General features: G+C 47.5%; 1 protein-coding gene across 1 annotated transcript in view; it reads left to right on the forward strand.

Annotated features, from left to right (window-relative positions):
* PPP6R3 (protein phosphatase 6 regulatory subunit 3) overlaps positions 1-23,142 on the forward strand; it is an 87,098-nt gene that overhangs the window by 15,985 nt on the left and 47,971 nt on the right. Inside the window, exons 2-7 of the mRNA XM_023524104.1 lie at positions 1,386-1,618; positions 6,030-6,216; positions 9,596-9,733; positions 12,126-12,191; positions 14,155-14,267; positions 18,225-18,338. Of these exons, the coding sequence (XP_023379872.1) occupies positions 1,392-1,618; positions 6,030-6,216; positions 9,596-9,733; positions 12,126-12,191; positions 14,155-14,267; positions 18,225-18,338 (845 nt within the window). The 5' untranslated portion in view covers positions 1,386-1,391. The remainder of the gene's footprint in view (positions 1-1,385; positions 1,619-6,029; positions 6,217-9,595; positions 9,734-12,125; positions 12,192-14,154; positions 14,268-18,224; positions 18,339-23,142) is intronic.

Genomic DNA, 23,142 nt, shown 5'->3' on the forward strand with positions numbered 1-23,142 from the left:
TTACCTGAAACTTGTTCTCTTTATTTTTGAGTCCTTTATTTTTTCTTTAACTTCCTTAAAACTCTGCTTTTATTTGAAAGACTGAGATCGTAAACTTACGAGTGAATTCACGTGAAGTGGGTGTGTATTTACACACCGTCGAGTAGCCTGCCGTGGTGCACACACGGTTCTTTCTTATTCCGATCAGTTTGGCTTGCAGCAGAAAGAAATATTGCCCTCCATGATCTCTATTTTAAACAGTACTTTTCTGAACACATGTATTCACAGAAGTATCAAGTTAGGGTCTGCTGCTCCCCGATCGCCTAATATGGGTGGATTTAGCAAAACACGTGAGAACGCATGTGTGCTCTGTGTGGGTTACGACCTTTGCGGCTGCGTTTCTTTTAACAAGGCTCTGACAGCACAGGCTTTTAAATGAGCATGTGTGACATGCTTTGGGGTGATGATGATGATAGGGGCCACGTCATTAGGTGGATGGTGAAGCTGCAGCTGATCTACAGGTTACAATTTAGGAGTTACATGGATGTAAGTATGTATCTTCCCAAACCCTGCTTCAGGAATTAGGCAGTGAGCGAGCACCTTTGCCAGATAGGACCATCTTTTGAATGCTGTCCCTCCCTAACCGGAACTCTCACCATTTTGTGATCTTTTGGTCAAAAGTAGCCTTTGAGATTGTCCCGTCATGGCATCCTTAGATTATGTAGACCCTGTGTTTCATATTTCCATTTGTGGCACATCCTCCTTTAACTCTGTAACTCGAAGAAAACAAACTCCCTGGTTTCATGTTGAGGAGGGGGTAGGACAAAGGGGCAGGGGCAGCACACGTGCAGCTTTCTAGGCTGGTGGTTTTGTTTCTCATGTGTTTTTCCTAGTAACTGAGGAATTTCTTAAGAATTAGGTTCCAGTTTTTTGGTTTCTTTGTTAGGAACGGCACAGGCTTTTGACCATTTTCTGATTTTCAGACTTTCGGCTGTGAAAGTGCTGGTCGTTGGTGGTGATTGGTTTGGTCCTGCAGGATTCTGAAGAGTACTAGGTACTGAGGTCCCAAAGATACTAGTTCTGTGTAAGAATGCGTCCTTCACCCTGAAGAGATGGTTTACTTTCTTCCTTTCCCTTCTTAACCAAGTATGGATGGGATCACTTTGCAGGTTAAAATTCCAAGTTTTAGCATCTTTCAGCATTTTCAAGTCAATTTTCTGTTATCAATAAAAATATTTTCTGAGAAGAAAAATCCTGCTTAATTTTACTTATTTAGAAAGTGTTTTATAGGTTCAACGGGAAACTCATTTTACTTATGGCATTTTAGACTAAAACTAAACTGAAATTTGAAAAATTAATATGTGAATTTGAAATTTTATTTGAAATACTCTCTGCGTTTTGTTTAGACCAGCATGTTTTGGAAATTTGATCTTCACTCATCATCCCACATAGACACACTTCTAGAAAAAGAAGATGTAACACTGAAGGAGTTAATGGATGAGGAAGATGTTTTACAGGAATGTAAAGCTCAGAACCGCAAACTTATAGAGTTTCTGTTAAAAGCAGAATGTCTCGAAGATTTAGTCTCATTCATTATAGAAGAACCACCTCAAGACATGGATGAAAAGATCAGATACAAGTAAGAAAATTCAATCTTCTCTTCAGGGTGGGACTGAAGCCAGGTGGGGCAGGGTGTCCGGTCTCGTGGCCCCGCAGCCCCCACGCCACCCTAGACCTTGTACAGGGCGTTTGGATGGTGGGGACGCCCGTCTCGGTGGAGTGCCTGCTCCCGTGGAGAGCCCGGCCCGGTGAAATGACGAGATTTAAAGCGAGTGTTCCGTATTTCACTCAGAAGGTCTTGTGGAAGGGCAGAGTGCTTTATAAATAGCGATGAAGTTTCTTAAAATAGTAAGACACGGGCCAAGTGCTTTCTCTTTGCAGATCGGAAGATAGTATTATGTGGTTACCTGAGATCACAGCAAATCGAAGCGAGAGCTTGGGTTATAAAGCGTGTCGCTGATAAAATAAACTCTGACCTTCTGTTAACTGAAAAGAAGTGTGTGGGTCTTGGTGAATGTTAGTGTCGCTGAATTTCAGTGGGTGACCCTGTGGGTGACTGCAGTGCGTTTATGTCCTCATCACCAACTCCCATCTGCTTACAAGCAGCCCGAGAGCTAGCACAGTGAGACTGACTCCTTTATCACTGTCTCCTATAACATCATGTACAGACCCTTGGAAACTAGCAGTATTCCATACGTATTTAAAGTATTGGGGTTTCAGTTATTTTTCCATCTTTAACTCCATTGAACTATTTGCTCCCACCCCCGAAAAATGGAACAAAAAGTAACTGATTTTGCATTAGATAATGGAATACGAAGAATTATGTTTTTTAGTAGATTCTTTTTGTATTCTCTCCCCCAGTCTGTCCATTTTTTTAGGTATCTTTTTATTTCTTCATGTGAGAATTTTGCTGTCAGGGAAATAATACTTATTAATGCTTTCAAGTTACCGGTGGTTGGATTTTCAAGGGAGTCATATTCTCTGCCAGCCGTGAAGATTGACAGCTAGCATTCGGCGACAGCCTCCGCTCAGAGATCAGTGCCTTAGAAAAGAAGAGGGAAGGAAATTGGCAGCAGAAACACTAACATGCTCCCATCCCGCAAAAGATAGACACTGTGGAGTTCCCATCGCAGTGAACCAGCATGCGTGGGTGCTGCGTGTCATGGGCTTACCCTGTAGGAGGTGGTGAGGTGTGGGCTTTGCATCAGGCCCCCTGGGAGGGGAGTGGTCCTTCCCTCTTAGGCTCTGGGAAGCTGAGCAGGAGACTCGCCCTCTGGGGCCTGCCTGTTTCCCAGGTGCTGAATGAAGCTGGCACCTCTCGGGTGGGGGACGGGGCACACCTTGTGGAAAGCGCTGTTCTACCCAGAAGTGGGCATGGCCTTTGTTGCATTGCCATGCCATTGTGGGGTTTTCTTTTCTTTTTCTTTCTTTTCTTTTTTTTTTTTTGGTCTTTTATCTTTTTTTCTTTTGGTGCTACCTCTGAGGTTGCGAGAAACAGGTGTGCCTCCCTGGACACAGCCTTCTGGATGGCACCATTTCAAGGGAGCATGACTCGAGCTGGGCAGAGCAGTTCTCTGCTGGGCCGGCCTGTGTAAACTGCTGGAGGAGTCGGACAGTCGGGTTGGTATTGGATGAGAGCGCTTTTTCAGATGGGGTCTGAACGCTTTTCAGGGTTAAGGCCAACTAGTCATTTAAGGAAATTTAGAGCAGCGTTTTGTAGTTTTGTAGGATGATGTAGAGATTGCCGTGTTTTGTGAACTTCGTAACTATATTAATTACACGTGTGCATTACACATCGCTATTCCAACTTATTTAGTGATCACATACGTGTTACAGAATGGTCATTTTACAGTAACCTTTTTAATTTTAATAACAACTTTAAAAATAGGTCTTTAAGTAGAAGTATAAGCCCAAAAGCGGACACGCGGTTGGCTAGTCAGGATTCCCGCGGAGGGGCCGCAGAGCAGCCGCCGTGCTGGAGGCCGAGGGGAGACGGGCCAGAGGGAGGGACGGGGCAGTGGTCAGGGCTGCCGCTGGCGGCCCGGTAACCATCAGTGTGTGCACCGTGGAGCACATGGGCTCTGGAGCACCTTTGAGAGAGAATTGGAGACAAGGCAAAGAAACTTCTTTCGAGTAGTTTCCTAGAAAGGGAGCAGAGGGACAAAGTGGGAACCGCAGGCCGATGTGGAGACGGGAGAGGAGTGGCGTTTCGTTCCTCGGTGGAAGAAACCGGTTTGTGTTGACTTGCTGGTGAGACGACGCTGCATAGAGGGAAGAGACGGTGGTGTCGGTGAGCAGGAGATCGAGTGATGCCCTGTGCTTGCGTGGGCAGGAGGGAATGGGACCAAGAGGACGAGTGGAGGGTGGCGTTGGAGCAGGGCTGTGAGGGGAGGAAGGGGCCCACGTGCAGGGCTCCGCTCCGGTCGCTTCTGTATTCTCATAAGGGGGGAAGTGAGGGCACAGCGCGTGGCGGCGTAGGAGGGGCCTGGCCGAGGGGGAGCGGAGGGGCTCTGGGTGTTCAGAAGCTTGTTTAATGTAAGGGAGGGAGGGACAATGTAGCTCCAGCCTGTCCAGAACCAGAACTCTGAGCCTTTTGTGTGGTGCCTACGATCCATATTCATGCTTCTTTACATCATACTTCTGAGTCACCTGTGACAAAATAGGTGAAAAAATTTAAAAGGTGCCCGTGCCCTCCTGGACCTCCTGTGTCAAAATTTGGACAAGGTCTTCTACACACTTGGCTTGCCCCCGGGGGTTGAGGTCTCCTGCCTTTTACCGACTCTTTATTTGCCAGCAACTTTCAGATTGGGGTAGTCGAGACAGCGTGCCGCCTGCCCAGCCCCATGGCTGCATGCCAGCACCTCTGTGAAGTCGAAAATAAAGAGAAGTAAAGACAGCCAGCTGTTTGTTTATTCCAGGCCTTCTTCTCAGTGTTTTGTGTTGTATTGTTCTCCCTCATGAGGTAAGGGCTCTTGTCTTAATGTTACAGACCTGGAAACTGAGGCCCAGAGAGGTTAACTTGCCCAGGGTCATACAGCTTGGAAGTGGTAGACAGGTTCTGAAACTCGATGGTGTGGCTCCAGAAGCCACACCTGTAACCACTGGCTAATCCTGCCCCCGGCATGATGGTGACTTTATGTTGTGGCATCTTCACGCCCACCCGTTTCATAACGTGAGGAAGGCTAAGTTGCTGAGCCGCGCGCCTTCAGATGACAGCCCTTTGGTGACGTGGCCCTTGTGCCCACACACCTGCCAGTTCTGTTGCTTTTCAGTTTTTCCCTCTGTACAAAGGTTCATTTGGGGACAGTCTCCTCCTGCTCAGTCTGTTGCCCTCATGCCAGACCCTATCAGTGCTGTAGCTTTCTGTCTGCGGCCAGTGGCCTCACCAGTCCGGGGCCTCAAAACGGGCAGCCGCGTGCTGGTGTGGGAAGCTCCTGCCCACCGTCCTCACCTCTCTCGTCCTACAGCCGCTTCTGGCTGTTCCGCCCCTCCCTGTCCTGGTCAGCATTGGAGCTTGCCATTCCCAATGACTAGATGGTTCCGGATTCTGGCTGCTCTCCAGGGAGGAATAAAGAGCGGAGAACTGAACTGTGGCTTGAGGGGAGTGTGGTCTGCGTGGGCCTCGGAGGAGGCTCCGTTGTTGCTGCTGAAAACAGACGAGAAGTCGTTTGTGGTCAGAGAAGTGAGTGGAGAAAGTGGATCTACTCGTGTTTTTCAGAGGGTGAGCTCTGGTGCTCAGGGGTAAGCAAGCTTTAGGGGTGCAGGTATTCCAGTACTGTGGGGTGTATGGAGGAGGTCTGTGTCCATGGCGGCGAGGCCTGGTGGAGGGAAGGTGGTGTGGAGAGCTCATTCCTTTGCATACCGCCTCCCACCGAGTCGCTCAGGCTGACATCCCGTTCTCCACTTCAGTGTATTAGAATCTTTACTCTCTTAAGATGTGATGCAGACTGAACATTTGACAAGGCCCCCCTTATGCAATTTCTAGTACCATTTGCAGCCCATGTGAAAATAGAGGTGGCCGGTCTGGGAACCTAAACGTGTCTTGAGCAGTTACAAGGTGCTGTGTGCAGCGAGTTTCCTGGAAACCAGCGTCCCCATGGTTGTCCTACCAGCTGTGCCGCTTTCAGAGCCAGAGTAGGCCGCTGATGGCTGCGGCCCGAGGCCTTTACCTGCCACACCTCACCCATCTGAGAAGGCCCCGCGCCCTGCTGCGGGGCCTCCCTGGGCTCCTGCGTCCTCGGTGTGCTCCAGTTTTGTTGGGGAAAATACATTCCTGTTAGAGCATGGTTTAGCAACAATTTTTTAGACGCAGTAGAAAATTCACTTTAATCTAGAGATTGGACAGAATGGATTGAAATGATTTTCTAATTTCCAGAAGATAATTTTGTTATTTTTCTCACAAAATTTGAGGAAAGCTTTCTGATTTGTGTTTTACTTTATGTAATTAAACTGTTAATGTAGATGATGATATAAATATCCTATTCTTCTAGGTACCCAAATATTTCTTGTGAGTTGCTCACTTCCGATGTCTCCCAGATGAATGATAGACTGGGGGAAGATGAATCCTTGCTCCTGAAATTGTATAGCTTCCTCCTAAACGATCCCCCCTTGAACCCACTACTTGCCAGTTTCTTCAGCAAGGTGCTAAGTATTCTTATCAGCAGAAAACCAGAACAGGTAAATATTGTTTTCCACAGGTAAGTATTAGGGCTGATCATCCCCCGAGATGATCCCCAGCCATCTCGTGACTTCAGTGTTCTGAGCGCGCCTGAAGTCCAGCTTCTCTAAAAGAATATGTTTTAAACCTTATATATTTCAGATGCTCTCTGGCTTAACACTGAGTTAGACATTAAGGAATATGTTCTAATGTGCCATATTCCTGTCTGAGTGCCTCACGTCTCAGTGCTTTCGCATTCTGTGGTTTCTCATGACAAGTGGTTAGAAGCGTGAGAACGCTGGTGTCAGTGGTGGCGTTACGGCGCACACCGAGCAGCTGGGTGTGTGAGTGGAGTCTGAGTGAGTGTGTAAAGCAATAGTTTATGTTTTTCTTTTCCTTTAATGGTGATTACAGATGAAGCTTAAATCAAAAAGCTTCCCTGTAAGTGTAATTGATGGTTGGTTTATACAGATGATGATTGTTTCTATTGCGATTCCACTCAAAAACTTAAATTTTATTATATATGGGATCTAAAGAACAAAATAAACAAGGAAACAAAACAACCAGCTATAGACACAGAGACAAACTGATGGTTGCCAGATGGATAGAAAAGGTAAAGGGATTAAGAAGTAATTACAAAACAGCCATGGGGATGTAAAGCACAGCATACGGGATACTGTCATTAATATTGTAATAACTGTATGGTGCTGCCAGGTGGGTATTAGACTAATAGCGGGGATCACTTCGCAAATTATATCAATATCTAACTGCTATGCTGTACATCTGAAACTGATATAAAATAGTATCGAATGTCAACTCTAATTGAAAATAAAATAAATAAATAAATTTTCCTGAGTCCAAAAAAAAAAAAATAAAGAGGGATGAATAGGGGCTGGAAGACAACTTAAATGTGGAGCTTGAGACATCTGGGTATAGATGTAGCTCTGCTCTAGGAGTGATTGGGAGAATCCCGAGCCTGCCTGTCAGGGGCCCCGACGTCCCCTGCCTCTTCCCTCTCTTCCTCCTCTTTCTTCCCCCTCCCCGCTTTGCTTGGTTCTTAAACAGTTCGGCTGTACTTGGAAGTGATTTTCCAAGCAGCTGTTGCGTGTGTGGTTCTCAGTGCAGCCCTGGACAGCAGCAGCGCGGTTACCCCACTGAGGATTCGTGGGAAGTGCCCCGGGGCTAGGGCTCAGCAGGCTGAGGCGTTAGCAGGTCTCCCAGATGACCACTGTTCTAGTGGACTTCGGTGTGAAAGGGGCTGCTTGCCAGGAGGTCTGGTCTCTATGGAGACCGGCAGCCAGGGAGCATGGAGAGGGAGCCTCAGGTGCCCAAGTCCAAACTAACAGCCCTGCCAGAGTGCAGCGAGCAAGGGTGTGCTGACAGGCGTGGGTGGCGAGACTCAGCGGCCTGGCACCCTTTACAGGGGAGTGTAGACTCCAGGACCCGTCCTTGCCCTTGGACACGGAGAGACTAGAACTATTTTAAACCCAGTGCGTCTGTTTTGTGCCAAGGTGAAGTGAATACAGGTTTAATTTTAGAAAGATGAGGTCATTCTTTCATGTTCTTCATTGAGCAGGATTACTTTCCTAAATATATTGGAATTGAGGTTCTTTTTTTCTTAGATAATATTCCCCAAATTATGGTTACTATAATGCAGGTCGTCTTTCTCTCTTCTCTCTTCCAACGAGAAACAACAGGACTTCTCACTGTTACTGGGAAGTGCAAGTCATCCCATCAGCCTGAGTTACTTAGTCAGTGCCAGATGGTTGTAGCCATTATCGAACGGGCCTTACACTTATCATGCTTTTCCCCTTCACTGTGTGTGAGGGGAACCCGAAGTTGTGGGCCCTAGTTTTCAGTGTCATGAGTGTTTCTGAGGATTTGCATTGGTCTCCATGTCATCTGTGTAAAGGTGAGGCCCCGTCATTCTGCTGCTCGTTGTGCCTCTTGGTTCAGGACTCCTTGAATGAGAACGAGCAGATTCAGCAGCCCTTGTTTTATTAGCCGCAGGAAGAGGCCACACGATCTTTTCGAGAATGATGAGTGTAAATAAAGGTTTCCCTTCACTTGATGTGTTAGTAAGGAGACATGCAGTTGCTAGTAGTGAACAAAACGTAGACTCCATCCGGCTCGGCCGATACGGAGCAGGAGGTCCAGTTGCGGGGCCCCGTCGGTGTCAGACGAGTTAGCGCCCGGGTAGTGGTCGTCCTCTACACAGGACATCGTGCTCTGTCCATGACACTGGCTGCGATTTGTGCGTTTAGGCTCCAGATCGAGTGCTTTTACCACTGAAACTACGCAATATTTTGGGCACATGTGATTTTTCCTCCTCTCAACTATTTTGTCACTCATTTGCTAGCGGATTAATTATGTATAATTTCTTGAAGGTTTATATTACAACATTTAACCTCATTGTCTGGAGAAGCAATGCGTGATGGTTAATCACTGTGTGGAACAGTTTTCATCGTCGTCTGGCCATTAGATTTCTTTATGCCGAATAATGGCAGGATTGTGGCTTTTGAGACATATAAATCTAAGTTTAAATTTTAGGGCAGCCACTTTTTAGTTTCTAGCAAGATGCTTCACTGGTCTGAGCCTCAGTTTCTTCATCTGTTACACTGAGTTAAGCAGCCCCCACTCGGGCTTCAGTGAGGCTGTTAGAGCAGCTGCCTCGCCAGCCTGCTGCTTCCAGGGCCTGTGAGTAGATCATTTGTGCCGACGACAGGAATCAGAAGGCCCGCGAGGGCGTACAGGACAGACAGTCCCCCTTTTCTTCCCACGCAGAAGGCACTCAGGGGGCAGGGTTCTAATCGTGTTACCATGGTCACAGCCCCACGGTGTAACGGTCAGCCTCCCCCACACTCACTCTCCTTGTGTGAATCTGATCAGGTGAAGTAAAGTCCAGATGTGATGTTTCTGTGTAACAGGTGAGCTAGTCATTTTGAGTGATGTAGAAATCCTTATGTTTCGAATTATTTTCTCTTGCTTGCTCCATGGAATATAATTAGAATTTCGAATATTCTGGGTTTTAGTGCAAAGTCTAATGGATTTGCTTTATGTTTATAAACTGAAATGGTATATTGTCTGGCTTTTCACAGGGTATGCAATTTATTATCCTCTGAGAATTAATAATGAAAGTAAAAAGAGAAATATTCGGTTATGGTGTATTTGTATTTGGGAGTGTGTGATAATTTGGGAGATTTTTTCCTAAGGGATTGTTGAATATTATAAAAATTAGCAGGCTTTCCAAATTGACATAATACTACGAATTCAGCATTTCCTCTCCTCTCCTCAGAGTGGGGTGGGATTCGGGAGCGCGGGGCCGCTGCGGAGTCAGGATCGGAAGCATTCTGAAGTGCCCAGTTGCTTGTCTTTCACCTTTGGCTTCTTCTCCTCTAGATTGTGGATTTCTTAAAGAAGAAACGTGATTTTGTCGACCTTATTATAAAGCACATAGGAACGTCAGCTATCATGGATTTGTTGCTCAGGCTCCTGACATGCATCGAGCCTCCGCAGCCCAGGCAGGACGTGCTGAACGTGAGTAGAATTGTGACTGTTGTGGAGTGTGGTGGGGACAGGCGGGTGGGCTGCTGTGCTGGGGGGTGTCCCGGGGCTTGGTGGTAGAAGGTTGGCTGGGAAACTGAGGGGCAAGGCGGAGGGTCGGGGAGAAGGTTGTTCGGAGATAGGAAGAGACTCAGGTTTCACGGGATTAAGATTGAGGCAGCACGTCCCAGGGGCCTAGGGTGTGTCTTTGTCCTTTGGGGTCTTTTTCTTTGCTGGTTGGTTTTCCAGTGGGGGCGGAGGGGGGGGTGGAGCGGACTGAGGATTTGTCTCAAAGCTGGTGAGGTGACAAGAGCAGAATAAGACGGTTGGGACTGTGAACCTCGTCTGAGTGTGCTTTGAGGCTTCTCGAGAATACGGTCGCGCTACAGGGCCACCCCTGAAAGTCAGAAAGGAGAGGCGTCGGCATTTCAGGGAATCAGGCTTCGGAGGTAACGTTCTCGTGGGTGCTGGGAGCGCAGGCTAAGGAGGAAGCAGTTTACTTCCAGAGGGCACATATTTTAAATTTGGGGAGATGGTTATTTTAGGGTTCGTGTATCTCTTGAGGCGCTGCCTTTGCTGGAATTCGGGCGGGAAGAGGGCTGTGGGAGTGACCTGAAGGCGAGGTTCCCCACAGACTCATCTTTGCCGCCCCCTTGTCTTCTCCCTCTTTCTCTCTCCTCTGCGTTCTTCCAGACCCATTCCCCGATCCATTCAGTCTCAGCCTCGAACCTGAGGACTTGCTCATTTCTCTGGAAATGCAAATTTTAATTAATGAGCTGAAGGACCAGGAGAGACAGGAGGCTTGTCAGGTGGTGTCCCGGGAAAGGGCGGCTCCGCTGAGGTGGGCAGGAGTGGCCGCAGTGGCAGGGCGGGCACGTGCGTGTGTGTGTGCGCGCATGCGTGCGTGCTGCACGCGAGATGGTCCTGGCCTGGGGTCGGGGCTGTGTCTGCAGGGCAGAGTCCTTGTGAGGAAACCAGCAGAGCAGACCCAGCGGGCGTCCCGAGAGCTGCCTGCGGAAGGGCCCTGAGTTGGGACACCGGCTCCTTTTAGGTGTTTGCGGGTGTGGAAAGAGGCTGAGGACCGTTGAGGACGGGGGGGTGGCGCCTGCATATTTGGACTGTGGCAGAGGGTTATTCAGCGTGGATTTCTAGACTCGCTTTGGTCACTTCCACGTTGAATTCAGGTGCAGCGATGGGTGTGGTTCGTCACGGCACTGTTGGGGGAAGGGTAGCTGGAAGCGCCTCAGGGACTGACTGCAGTGTGGGGGCCACTGCGAGGTGGAGTCCAGAAGCGGACCTGGGATGTGCACGCCCGTCACCAGCTGTGGAGACAGTGGGGTGGGGGGACTGCCCAGTGCGGCCCGTACTTGCAGGCGGCACCATCCTCTGCTTTAGGGACATTGCTGCTCTGAGTGTGTCAGCCAGAGCCCGTTAGACTTCCCTAAGCCTGCCCCGCCCTCTGCACTTTGACAGCCCCAGCGGGGCGGTCCCCCAGGGCGGGCTGCGGGCTGGGCTGGGCTGGGCTGGGCCGGGCCGGGCCCCACAGCTCCCTCGCCTTCTCCTTCGGCCCGTCTCAGGAGCCGGAGCCGGTGGTAGGCTTTCTCCCCATGCCTTTAGCAACTGGGATTGGGTTTCTTGCCCTCCAGCACTCCCGACCACGGTGTGCGCATGTGTCCTTTCTCGGTAGCCAGTGCCTTATTATGGTGTCTCGTCCCTCACGGAACTGATCTTACACCAGCCGAGTTTTCATTGGTGTTTCCGTAATACCCACTTCACGGTTTCATTTACAGCAGTGTGTCATGTGTAGATGAAGGAGTGATTGTCCTTGTCATAATAATAGCTCTTTGCCAACATGTGACAGGGCAGATAAACTCTGCTTCTGTAGTGTCCCCACCCCCTATTCTTCACATTTCCTGTGGTTGTTTTGGTTTTGGAATCTAAAAGTTCAACATGCATTTTAACCCAGAAACTTGATACTAAACACTGCTTTTGTCAGTCTTTCCGTAGCTCTCTTTAAAGTGAATATTCCTTTATAGAAAATGTATAAATTCCACCCCCACTCCTCACCCCTCCCAATAACCAGAGTACAGGCCCTTTTAGTGCTCAGTGTCCCAGAATTACCCCCAGCTAAGGAGCCGATATGTAGAATTTTTGTATGTGGGTATCGTAAGTCGGGGAGGAGTTGTTGCTGCTGGCTGCTGTTAAAATCATATATTCACTGGCATTTTCCTTGGGGGACTTTTAATTTCCTGTAGTGTTCAAAGTCCAGAGAAACCTGCAACATTCTGCTTAGAATGTGCTGGCTATTTCCAAGTATGTTAACCTTCACTGGGGCTTGAACGAGAGCCGCTCATTGCTATGATTGCTTCTACAATGTGTTTTACAGTGGTTGAATGAGGAGAAAATTATCCAGAGGCTTGTGGAAATAGTTCATCCATCGCAAGAAGAAGATGTAAGTTCTCTTGTGTTATTGTAAACTTGATTTTTTTTAAAACAACCATGTTCATTGGGCCCAGAGCATACGTGTATGAGATGTGAGGGTAGAGGGCAGCTGGAACAGTGATAATCTGGCAGTCTCAAAATTGACAGTTTTCTGAACATGAAAGGCTGCGTTTGCTGATACCCCCAAAATTTCCAGAAATGTGGCGAGCAGCAGGCAGCGAGCCCCGGTCCTGGCACCGTCTCCGTTGCGGAGCTGGGACGTCGTGCAGATCTGCTCGTCTTCGTTATACACAACCCCGGCTACAGCGCTTTTCCTTTATACCCATCTTTAGCCAAGTGGTGTGGCCACGCCTGCATTTGTTCTTTGCATCTTGGCCAAAGTTTTCTAAGCAGCACGGTGGGATCTTGGTCACTTTTGACCCTATTGGACCCCTAGAGTGACAGGCTCTTGGTGGCCGTCTTTCCTGGCCCAGGCTTTTGTGCTCTGGAAGGTTTGGCTTTGCCCTAGGTGCTAAAGGTTGACACTGCTTTGGAGTTTGCACATTGGGCCCTGTGCTGAGGGTCCGTCTGTCAGTACGGGGTCGCCGGGGTCAGCTGGTGTGGCTCTAGAGGAGGCTGTCGTTCGGCTTCGCTGCTGCTGCTCTTGTTGCCACCTTCAGTAGGGGGCTGAGCCATGAGGAATTGCCAGTATTCAACCATTTCTACCTGCAGACATGACAGTTCCATGCTGTTCAACCTAATATCTGTGGAGAAGTTGGTTTACAGAAGGTGCAGAGTCTGTCATGAGGCAAGGGGTGGGGGGGCCTCCCTTACATTCTAGGGTGCAGGTTAGATGGGAGAGTGAGCATCATGGGGGAACAGTGCAAAGGAGGACGGAGAATATTCTCTCTCATAAAGCTGAATTTTCTATTAAGGTAGGTGTAGCCCCTCCCCTTCCTCTGTGGGGAGGGTGGGAAGGGAGGAGGGAAGAGGGAGAGAGAGAGGAAGAAAGAAAGTGCTGTCAAAGGGGCTGCTGCTTCCCCGTCATTCCTCACGGGACAGCGCAGCGTTGTTGCTGTGGACATGGAGGACACATGCCGGCGTGTCCACATGTCAGGTGATGACAGAGCATGGCCCGCCCGTTCCCAGGGAGCACGTGTCTGTGGTTGAGGCTTGCTTGCTGCTCCATCATGTTCTGGTGCGGAAGAGCTCGGTCACCCAGTGGGTGTTACACCTGTCTGCAGGGGCCAGGAAAACTCACAGGAGAAGCCCAGCTCTCTAGCAAGTTCTTTGGTGAAGGACAAAGCATTTGGGGCATCAGCCCATTCCTTACTTGACTTGCAAGAAACTTAATTTTGCCCATTAGACGGTCCTGTTGATAGTTGCATTCTGTACAAAGTGCTCATCACAGGCCGCCGACGTCCGACCGGTTTCTGTTGACTACGGGGTGTTGGGGTCCTGACTCCAGTCAGTGGGCTCTGACACCGGTCTGCATCGTCACCTGTGCTGGGGCATCATTGCTCTGCCTGTGCTGCAGGTCACACTCAGTGCCACGTGCCACAGAATATGGCGTGTGTGCGCTGAGATGTTAGAGCTTTTTTCTAAGGTAAACGCTCTGTACACTCGGAAAAGATGTACTTTTTCTTACCCGTCGATGTATTCCAGAAAGATGATAATAGTTTATATTTGGAGAATATATTTTTTTCAAGTGTTCAGTTACAGAAACTTTTCCTTGCCAAAGCTTTTATCACATTTCCCCACAAATAGTGATGTGTACTTTGTACTGTGCAGTACTGATAAGTAGAGCTCGTTAGCCTGACAGAATGAAATACTCATGCTTTTTACATGTTATTTCTTTTGAGCTTGACTTTTTCCTCACTGCAGTTTATGGCCAATATTAATTTGTGTTATTTCTTAAGCATTTTCTCCCTTTTTGTTATAAATTTGACTTCTCATGCATTTTATAGTGAAAATTGTACTTTTTTCCCCTTTAGCGGCATTCCAATGCGTCCCAGTCACTTTGTGAAATTGTTCGCCTGAGCAGAGACCAGATGTTACAAATTCAGAACAGCACAGAACCAGACCCTCTGCTCGCCACTCTAGAAAAGTACGTTCGAAATGCTCTTCTCGTTCTTTTTTCATGGTGATGCCTTTCAGAGTTCCCATGCGGAGCGGTTGGTAAGTGTTCCTCATGCGGGGCCGCACCTCTGGGAGACACTGCCCTGGAGTGGGTGAGGAGGAGGAGAGCTCATCTGACCCCAGGCATTCATGCTGCCCAGCGACCTCCAGGGGAAGAGTATAGGTAACTGACGCTTCTGCGTCGACTTCAGACTTTCCAAATCGCTTAACTAGAATTCTGCACAGCGTCACAAGAGGGGTAGATGTCGTAATTTACTCCAATTTACTCCCTGCCTCCATGTCTGTGGTGGAGAACATGTTATGTACAAACCGGTCTGATCTATTTTGATGAATGATTTTTACCGGAAGCTCTTCTTAGGGCTCGCTGTGTCTTTGCACCTAGCTAAGAGTACCTGGGCAGACTTGACTTGAAGGGGTACATGTCATGTGTGTTCCATTTCTTTGTCCTGCTTCTGCCCTTAGTTTCTAGGTAATTCCTCCTAGTGAACCGCCATCTCCTGGTTAGGTGGAGGACAGCTTGGGGATGGTGTGCTGTTTTGAAATTTTTGAATGGCCCACCCGCGTTTACTCGTTTTTCTAGATTCGTGCATTTTCAGGAAGTATTATCAAGCACGGGCATACATTTGACTGCATCTGTACAGCTGAGTTATTTTCATGAAGATAAAGCAGGCATCCTCTCACTTTGGATGAATAGCTGGAACGTGAGCATGCAGTTAGCATTGTGTACGCACGGCATTCTTGCTTCAATTCACTGCTACTGTTGTTTTCAGCGATTTTTTTCAGTCCCGTTTCAGTCCTCTTGTACATTGAGACCCCTTTGCATCTTTTGGCTTAACTACTGTGAGACCCTTTCGTTAAAATAAACATTCACGTGTATTATTTACTTGGCAAGTGTGACAGAAGCAAGGAACAAATTAGAGACAAGGCATCTCCTGAGAAGTGCACTCGTGTCTTCCCAGTAGGAAGGAGCTGACCAGTTCTCTCAAGTAGCGGAACGGAAGAGCTCATCAGCTCCTGAGCGAAACGCTCCTTTGCCCCACGTCAGTGACTCCTGGCGTTACGGCACACGCACTCTTTTGTAACGTGGAAGGCGTTTCACGCTCAGATCCCAGTAACCGCAGTGGTGTTGGGGTGAACCGTGTGAGATTGCCGTTTGAGCGCGGTAGGCTCAGTTTGGTAGCCGTGGGGGCGGGGTGGTCCTGGGACCGGTCCCCGTGGATGCCTAGCTGAGCGATGTCTGTACTCCACATTCTTTCCTGTGGATAAAGTTCTAGAAATCCAGCATGTGTTCTTAACGCCAGGCGGGTTCAGACTGGTTACTTTTTGACTGCCGAGCAGCCACCCGTGGTGCGTGGCTCCTGTCTCGGATGTCACAGTTTCACCCCAAGGGTCTGACCAATGGGTGGTGATCACTGAGCTCTTCAGTGCCACCGCGGTCTCTGTTCACACACCTCTGTGTGAACCAAATGGGGGCTCTAGCCGTTGGCGCCCGCGTGGCCCCGCTGATGCATTTCAGCCTGTCTCTAGTCCTGGGTCAGGCGACTGTAATTTGATGCGGATCAGTACGTGCTCAGATCGACATCATTAACTGTTAGATGGAGTTGGTTTCTTCAGATACAGGGACGTGCGTCCGCTGCTCCATGCCGTCACTGAGGTGAACCCTCGCTGCACTCAGTGGCGAGGAGACTTTGTGATGGTGTTTCCACACTTCCTAAGAATGAGAACTACCCCCTCAAACATCAGAAGTGCTCCCACTCTGTGGGGTTCTTTTAGTGTCTGTTAGCAGAGGAAGTACTCTATGGTGGAAGCCTGTGAGCTTTCTGTGAGCTCAGTGAACTTATGGATCATAGGAGCGTTCTATGCGTTTGATAAGTTATCTAAAACTACAGTGTTATGTATTAGGCCGATCTACTGGCAATACGTAGTGTACACACCGGTTACCTAACTCTTTATGCTATGCCAAACAGGGCACAGGTTTTGTGTGTGTGCACGTGTGTGTAGACACCACATGCATAAATAGAAGTGTAGGGTAGCACTTAAGGAAAACCTTGAAATGAGCTGAAGTTAAAGTGGGTGGTGCAGATGGGTGGGAGTACCCACCCATCCCTGGGAACGTGGACTGAAGCGTTAGACAGCGATGTTAGCCTGGGAAGCGGTCTGGGCTTAACCTGGATGTGTTCAGTAGCAGCTCTGTGGGAAATTTTCAAGGTCAAAAATTTCTTTAAAAACAGGCATGTTAGACTTGGACTGTGCAGTCCTTAACTCTTAATATTAACGGACTTCGAATGAATTCGGATTTGATCCCAGTTGAGCCATTGAGTTATATAGAAGTCTTTCCCCTGACTTCCCGTGTCAAAAACAAAAACAGAACAGAAGCGAGCCCTTGTCTCAGAGGCGTGGGTAAAGACCCTGGATGGCTACACGCATCACACAGCTCATCAGGAGTTTTACTGATGCTCATCCATGAACTCCTATTTTTTTAAATGTGAAAACCACTGTTTTCTCTCGCATGTAAACAAATGCCTTATTGTTTTAAAGACTCAATGTGGCTTAGCTACTCTTTTGCTGGTTATTAATACAGATTTTGTTCATTAGTAGAATACTTTCGTGATATAGTAGACTTTGAATTTGGTGCAGCCATGAAGAAGTGAGGGTGCCTTTTTTGGCCACTCCCTTCAGGCACCAGTACTGACAGCGTGACCGCGCCATCTGGTGTGAACACTGTGCCTGAGTGACACGGTGGACGTCCACAGCTGGGCGCCGCGTTGGCCCTCTCCTGGGCGAGGCCGCCGTGTGAAGACGACGCGTGTCCGCTGCACAGAGGCGCTCGCTCTGTCTTCCAGAGTCCGGCCCCAGACATAGTGTTCACTCTGGAGACTGTGTGTGGAGTGACTGTCACAGTGCCGTCTCAGAGAGAGAGCTCAGAGCAGTCTCAGTGCCAGTCTGGAAGGACTTGAAAGCTCCTTCCGGCAGGAGGTTCCTCTGAAGTTAGTTTAGACACCAGGTTCGGGTGCTTTCTCCAAAGAGAGAGATTCTTTCCTAGTTGCTGCCCTAGCTTGGCAGGGAACAGGTGTTAGGACACAGTGAGCCCAACTGTACCCTGGGCTGACTGGCGTCTCTGCCAGGTGAGCAGCAAGGACAGCCCAGCTGTGTGTCACATTGTAAGAGAGATTCCATTTCTTAATCCACATGGATTCTGAAAATTGCCGAGATCCTAAGGAACGAAGGTTTTCCTTGAGAGGGTCCATATAAATTTATCTAACAGATTATCCCAGTGCTTTCGGTTAACCGTGACCTTGCGTATGTACTTGAGAGGTGTAATGGGAAGGGCCTGCACAGAATCCTTTTGGGCAGCAGTTCAGATTCATATCATTGCTCTCATGTTATTTCAGTTTATCATTTTAATTATAGAGTAAAATGCAACAATTGATGTTCTCTTTTACCTGTTTTAGGTCTTTAATTATACATTAATGCCTTTGTGGGAAAACATTTATGGGTTCTAATTAGCCTTTTTGAAAAGTCCTCCTTTTCTTGAGAGGGTGAAGGGTTCTGAGGCTTATTACCCTACCCTAGCCTCCCAGCCACTGCCACCACAACCACCTGGTCACAGTGGGCGGTGACACAGTCTAGAAATATTTGGGGCTCTCCACAAGATAGGCAGAGGCCAGCAGGGCCCAAATGAGTCTGCTGAGGAGAGGGGCTTGGAATATATGTGTGGGAGAGTATAGTTATAATAAGCAGGATCACTTGTCTACTTTAATAAATGTATAAAAACAAAATACTTTCAAGTTGAAACAAACGTGCCCAGGTGATACCAAATGTTTGTATAATATGCGTCTTACTGGTGCCGGGACCTTTTTCTCTGAAGTCGTTAACTGTTAAGCGATGTTACCATTAGCACTTGACTTTTGATTTGTTTCCCCAGGCAAGAAATCATAGAGCAGCTTCTATCAAACATTTTCCACAAGGAGAAAAATGAATCAGCCATCGTCAGTGCCATCCAGATACTGCTGACTCTACTTGAGACACGGCGGCCAACGTAAGCTCTGCTTTTACCTTTCAGAATGAGTCGTTCTGTTTTGCTTTTAGACTTTTTAAAAGCTGAGAGTCGAGCTGCTGTTACAAGCTACAATATCATGCCCTTGGATATCAGGTTCTGAATCTTTTTCTGCTATGTAGACCATATGTTATTTTTACACGGATGTAATACCTAGGGATGCAGTTGAAAAGTACAGTTTGGTGAACACTATTTATGGCAATATTTGGATTCTGGTCATTTGAGTTTTTGTAATAAATAGCAATTACAAAAATGCTACTGTAGTAAGTACTGTAATACATCACACACATGTCTAATGGCTCAAACACACCAAGAAGCTTATCTCTTGCTCATGGAAATTGAAAATAGGTGTTCCTGGTTGGTGGCAATTCAGGGACTCTGTTCATCTTCTGATTCTTTCGTGTACCTGCCGGCCTGAGGCTTCAGGTTGTGTTTTTTGGACACTGCAGTTCGTGAGGCCACTTTAAAATGGGCAGGTGGGTGGCTGGAGGTCTTAGGGGAAATTCGTGGTAAGTGTTTCAGAGTCAGAAATATGTGCGTGCCTCTGGACTGGCCATTTCATGTTTGTCATGTTATTCTTCATAGTTCATGTCCAGTGCTGATCTACTTATTAATTGTCAGGGTTTTCTCATTGTTCCCTGGAGCATGAGGATTTGAAGAGGTATGTATCTGTGTCAGCAATGTGTGGTTTAGAGATTAGAATTTGTATTTTCTTACTCACTATTGGATCCATCTCGTCCACCAGAGGACACGGAGAGGACAGAGAAGGTCTCCTGTTGGTGTGGGACACTTTGGCCACCTAAGGTTTCTAGATGTTGGTTTCTAGCAAAATAACAGTCTTACCAACTCCTGCTTCCCAAATTCCTGATCTCTATTCCTGGCGTGTTTACTCTTTGGCCAATGATAATGGAGGGCATTGTGGCAGCACTGCCTCAAGTATGTTGTAATTTTGGGATTGTATCTGTAATTTTGGCTGTGTCTTTCCTGGTGAGTCATATTTTAAATAATGTAACCAAAACTTAAGGTATTCATCAAGTGGTGTGGGACCGTTAACGAGTCCCTCGTGCTGCGGGCAATTGCGCCATCTCTTAAAACGGTTCAAAAGCACGTGAAGTGGCACTGTGACTTGAGAGAGGAATAACTCTGAGAAAAATGACACATTTTTGCATAAAGAAGAGAGAAACAAAATAATTGCACAACTTAGAGCAAACAGAAGATACAGTAAAAGAAGTAATAGAAGGAAATTTCTGACCTGAAGGAATTTATCTTCAGACCAGAAAGGTTTGGTAAAACTAAGAAAGATTAAATATTTTAAAAAAAAAAAAAAAAGGACTCATAGATTTTAACCTTATCCTGATGAGATTTCTGAATCCCAAAGATAAAGAGTAAGTCTTAAAAATATAGGGATAAGGAAAAAAAAAAAAATGGGTTAACTACAAAGCAAATCAGGTTGCCGGGCGTTGCATTTGGAAAGCTAAATAAATACTGAAAAACAGGGCAGGATGGGGACCCCGAAGTACTGTCGTTGGTGTGTGAGGGTGAACGAGGCGTTCTGAGCCCATGAGACGTCAGCGTTGCACTCATGGTCTGTTCCTGGGGTAAATTACTTGAAGATGGACTTTCCCAAAGCAAAACAGAAAAATAACTTAGAGAAGAATTTAGGGAAATATGTTGGTAAGAACGATGATAAATGAAATGGATAGGGATGTAAAAATTAAAGTGACTGTGGAAGTTAAATGTTAAGATGAATAATTCAAATAAAGGATTGAAAAAAATGGAATAAATTGCAGATCACTTTAATAAAACTCAGGAAATAAGGAGAAGGTGGAAGTTAGTGCGTATTAGTTTCTGACTTAGAGGAGCTGGGGCACTTTCACGCGCAGACATTGTCGAGGAAGGACCCAGTGAGGGATGTTAGAAATTACTCGTGAAGTGTGAAGAGCTAAACCAAGAAGACAGTGAGCTGCAAGGGCCGAGGAGTAACGACATGACATGCCATTAGGAACGAGCGTGAGCACCCAGATCCGGGTTCTGACACTGTTCTCTGGTCAAGGGAACCAGAGCCCCTGTCTGGAGCATCGTGAAGTGCAGAAAGTAGGAAGTACTCAAAAACAAAATAAAATAAAAAACCCACCCATTGAAAGAGGTTCTGTCAGAGGGGCACAGGAGCCAACTAAAAGAACTCCCAGTGGCCAGAGCTGGAATAATTCCCACAATAAAATAGAGCAGTTATTGTATTATAACTCAACACAAAAAATATCTAAGCCCATAGTCATGTAAGTAAACGATTGAGTGAGTAAAGGGAGAAGAGACAGACCACCTGTGCGGGGGGCTCCGGGTAGTCCCTGTAGACCCTCACTCCTCAGGGGAGGAGCACGCCCCCCACTCTAAGTGCAGGCCGCGCACCGCGACTCCCTTCCGAAGAGGACAGTGCAGGGGAGGGAGTGACCATGACCTCGCGGAGCAACCTGACGGTCCCTCAGCCAGATAACCAACGCCGGCAGCCAGCGATGGGTCGTGTTGATGGTCTGTACCCTTGATACGATGGAATAAAAATGGCATTTTTTTCCTGTGTGGTCTTCCTTTCAAAGACCCATGACCGTGAAGAAAGTACAAGACAAGTCCCAACCAAAGGATGTTCTGCAAAATACCTGACAGTAAAGTCCAAGAAACTGTCACAGTCAGAAGGAAGCTCGGGAGACATGACAGCCAAATGCCGTGTGGTATCTGGAGGGGATTCCAGAGCAGAGAAAGGACTTTAGGTAAAAATTAAGAAAATTTGAATAAAGCATGGATTTATAGATTTTTCGTGTCAGTGTTGGTTCATTAATCGTGACACATATACTGATATATTAATAGGGCACGCTCAGCATGGGTTTTATGGGAACTCTCTGTACCATTTTCGTAATTTTCCCGTAAATCTAAAACTCTCCTAATAGACAGAAAATCAGTAAGTATACGGAAAACTTGACCACCACTGGCAGTCCATTTGACCTCACTGACCCTTTAGGAACCTTCCCCCAGCAGCCAGTGTACATTCTTTTCTGGTGCGTGTGGAATTTTTACCAAAGGACACTAGATTCTCAGCCATAAAACAAACCTTAACAAATTATAATAGTAAATCATACAAAGTATGTATTCAGTGCATAATGGATTTAAACTAGAAATCAATCTAAAAAAAGGTTTCTGGAATCTCCTCAAATATTTGGAAATGAAACAACACACAAATAACCCCAAGTGTCAAAGAGGAAATGACGAGAGATGAGAAAATATTTTCAGCTGATTGATAATGGAAACAGAACACGTTGAAATTTGTAGAATGTAGCAAAGCGGTAGAGGGGAGAGGTACAGCATTAACTGTTTGTATTAGAAAGGGAAAACGAAGTCTCGTGTCAGTGATCTAAGTGCCCACATTAAGAAACTAGTAAAGGAAGAGCAGATTAAACCCAACACGAGCAGAGGGAAAAGACAAATAAATTAAGAGCAGAAATCAGGAGTCCGGGCAAATGGCGTAGATGATAGAGGCTTTGTGCGTCTCGTGACAGAAACAGAAAACAGCAAGCAGAGTCGCCTAGGGTCTAGATGAACAGAAGCCCTACAACTAGGGAGAGAAATCATTAAATCACCCCGCAACGGGAGCGGGGAGGAGGGACCAAGGACGAGAGGACACGGGGCTGCCGGGTCCCCAGCAGCAAGTGGGACAGAGGCTGTGGCAGTGGCAGACGCCTCTTAAAGGGGCCGCATCCATGAGCGCACTTCCGCAGTGACTGACCTGCTGCTCTGAGCACCAGCACCGGGTCGGCTGCTCGGGGGGCACCAGGGACTTCTAGGGGGGACACTGAGTTGTTGGAATGAGGGCCAGAGGCGAGGTGCTCTCCTGGGCAGAAGTGCCGGCGGTGTCCATTATTCCTCTGTGGCGCCCTCCCCACTCCCAGTGCGCGGACGCAGCGCCGCCATAGCTGAGACGTCACCAAACTGAATAACAGGTCCCTCCGCCCAGAGAATTCCCTGAAACTCCGCCTCTCCCAACTCGCGGCCCCACCCAAGCCACATCTAGTGTCCTTGCCTGGTCCTGTACCCTTTGCCGAGGAGCGTGAGACTCACACTGGTGGCGACTGGCCTCGGTTTCTGGCGTGGCCTCTTGAGGCAACTGTAAGCACAGCATCTGCGGTTTGCTTGCTAAATCTTAACAGGTGGCCCCCGTAGGGGCGCAGGCTGGGGCTAAACTTGGCCTGCAGCCGAACCCCTCTCAGGACTGTGCCACCAGACAGCTACTACACAGAGCCACGCTAATAAGACCGGGAGACTTAGGAGCTTTGCCTAGTACATAGAAACAGACAGAAAAAGGCAGCCAAGATGGGGAGACAAAGAAGCAGGTCCCGTATGACAGAACAGAACAGAGATCCAGGAATAATGGAGTCGAGCGATCTCACAATGCAGAATTCAAAACGCTGGTTATAAAGATGCTCAGAGAACTTAGGGACAGAGTAGATGAACTCAGAACTTTAACGACGAGATTAAAAAAACATAAAAATGGAAATTACAAAAGGGAACCGCTCAGAAACAAAGAATTCATTATCTGAGGTGACGAGTGTATTAGAGGAAATCAACAGAGTAGATGAAGCACGGGATCGAATTACTGATACAGAGGACGGGGAAGCAGAGGGCACCCGATCAGAATGGCAGGAAATCCGAAAATGTGATAATTAAGGGGCCTATGGGAAAAAATTTAACAAAGTAATTGCATCATAGGGGTACCTGAAGGAGAAGAGGGAGAACAAGAAGT

Source organism: Pteropus vampyrus, unplaced genomic scaffold (assembly GCF_000151845.1).
Source record: "Pteropus vampyrus isolate Shadow unplaced genomic scaffold, Pvam_2.0 Scaffold446, whole genome shotgun sequence".
Classification (NCBI taxonomy): Eukaryota; Metazoa; Chordata; class Mammalia; order Chiroptera; family Pteropodidae; genus Pteropus; species Pteropus vampyrus.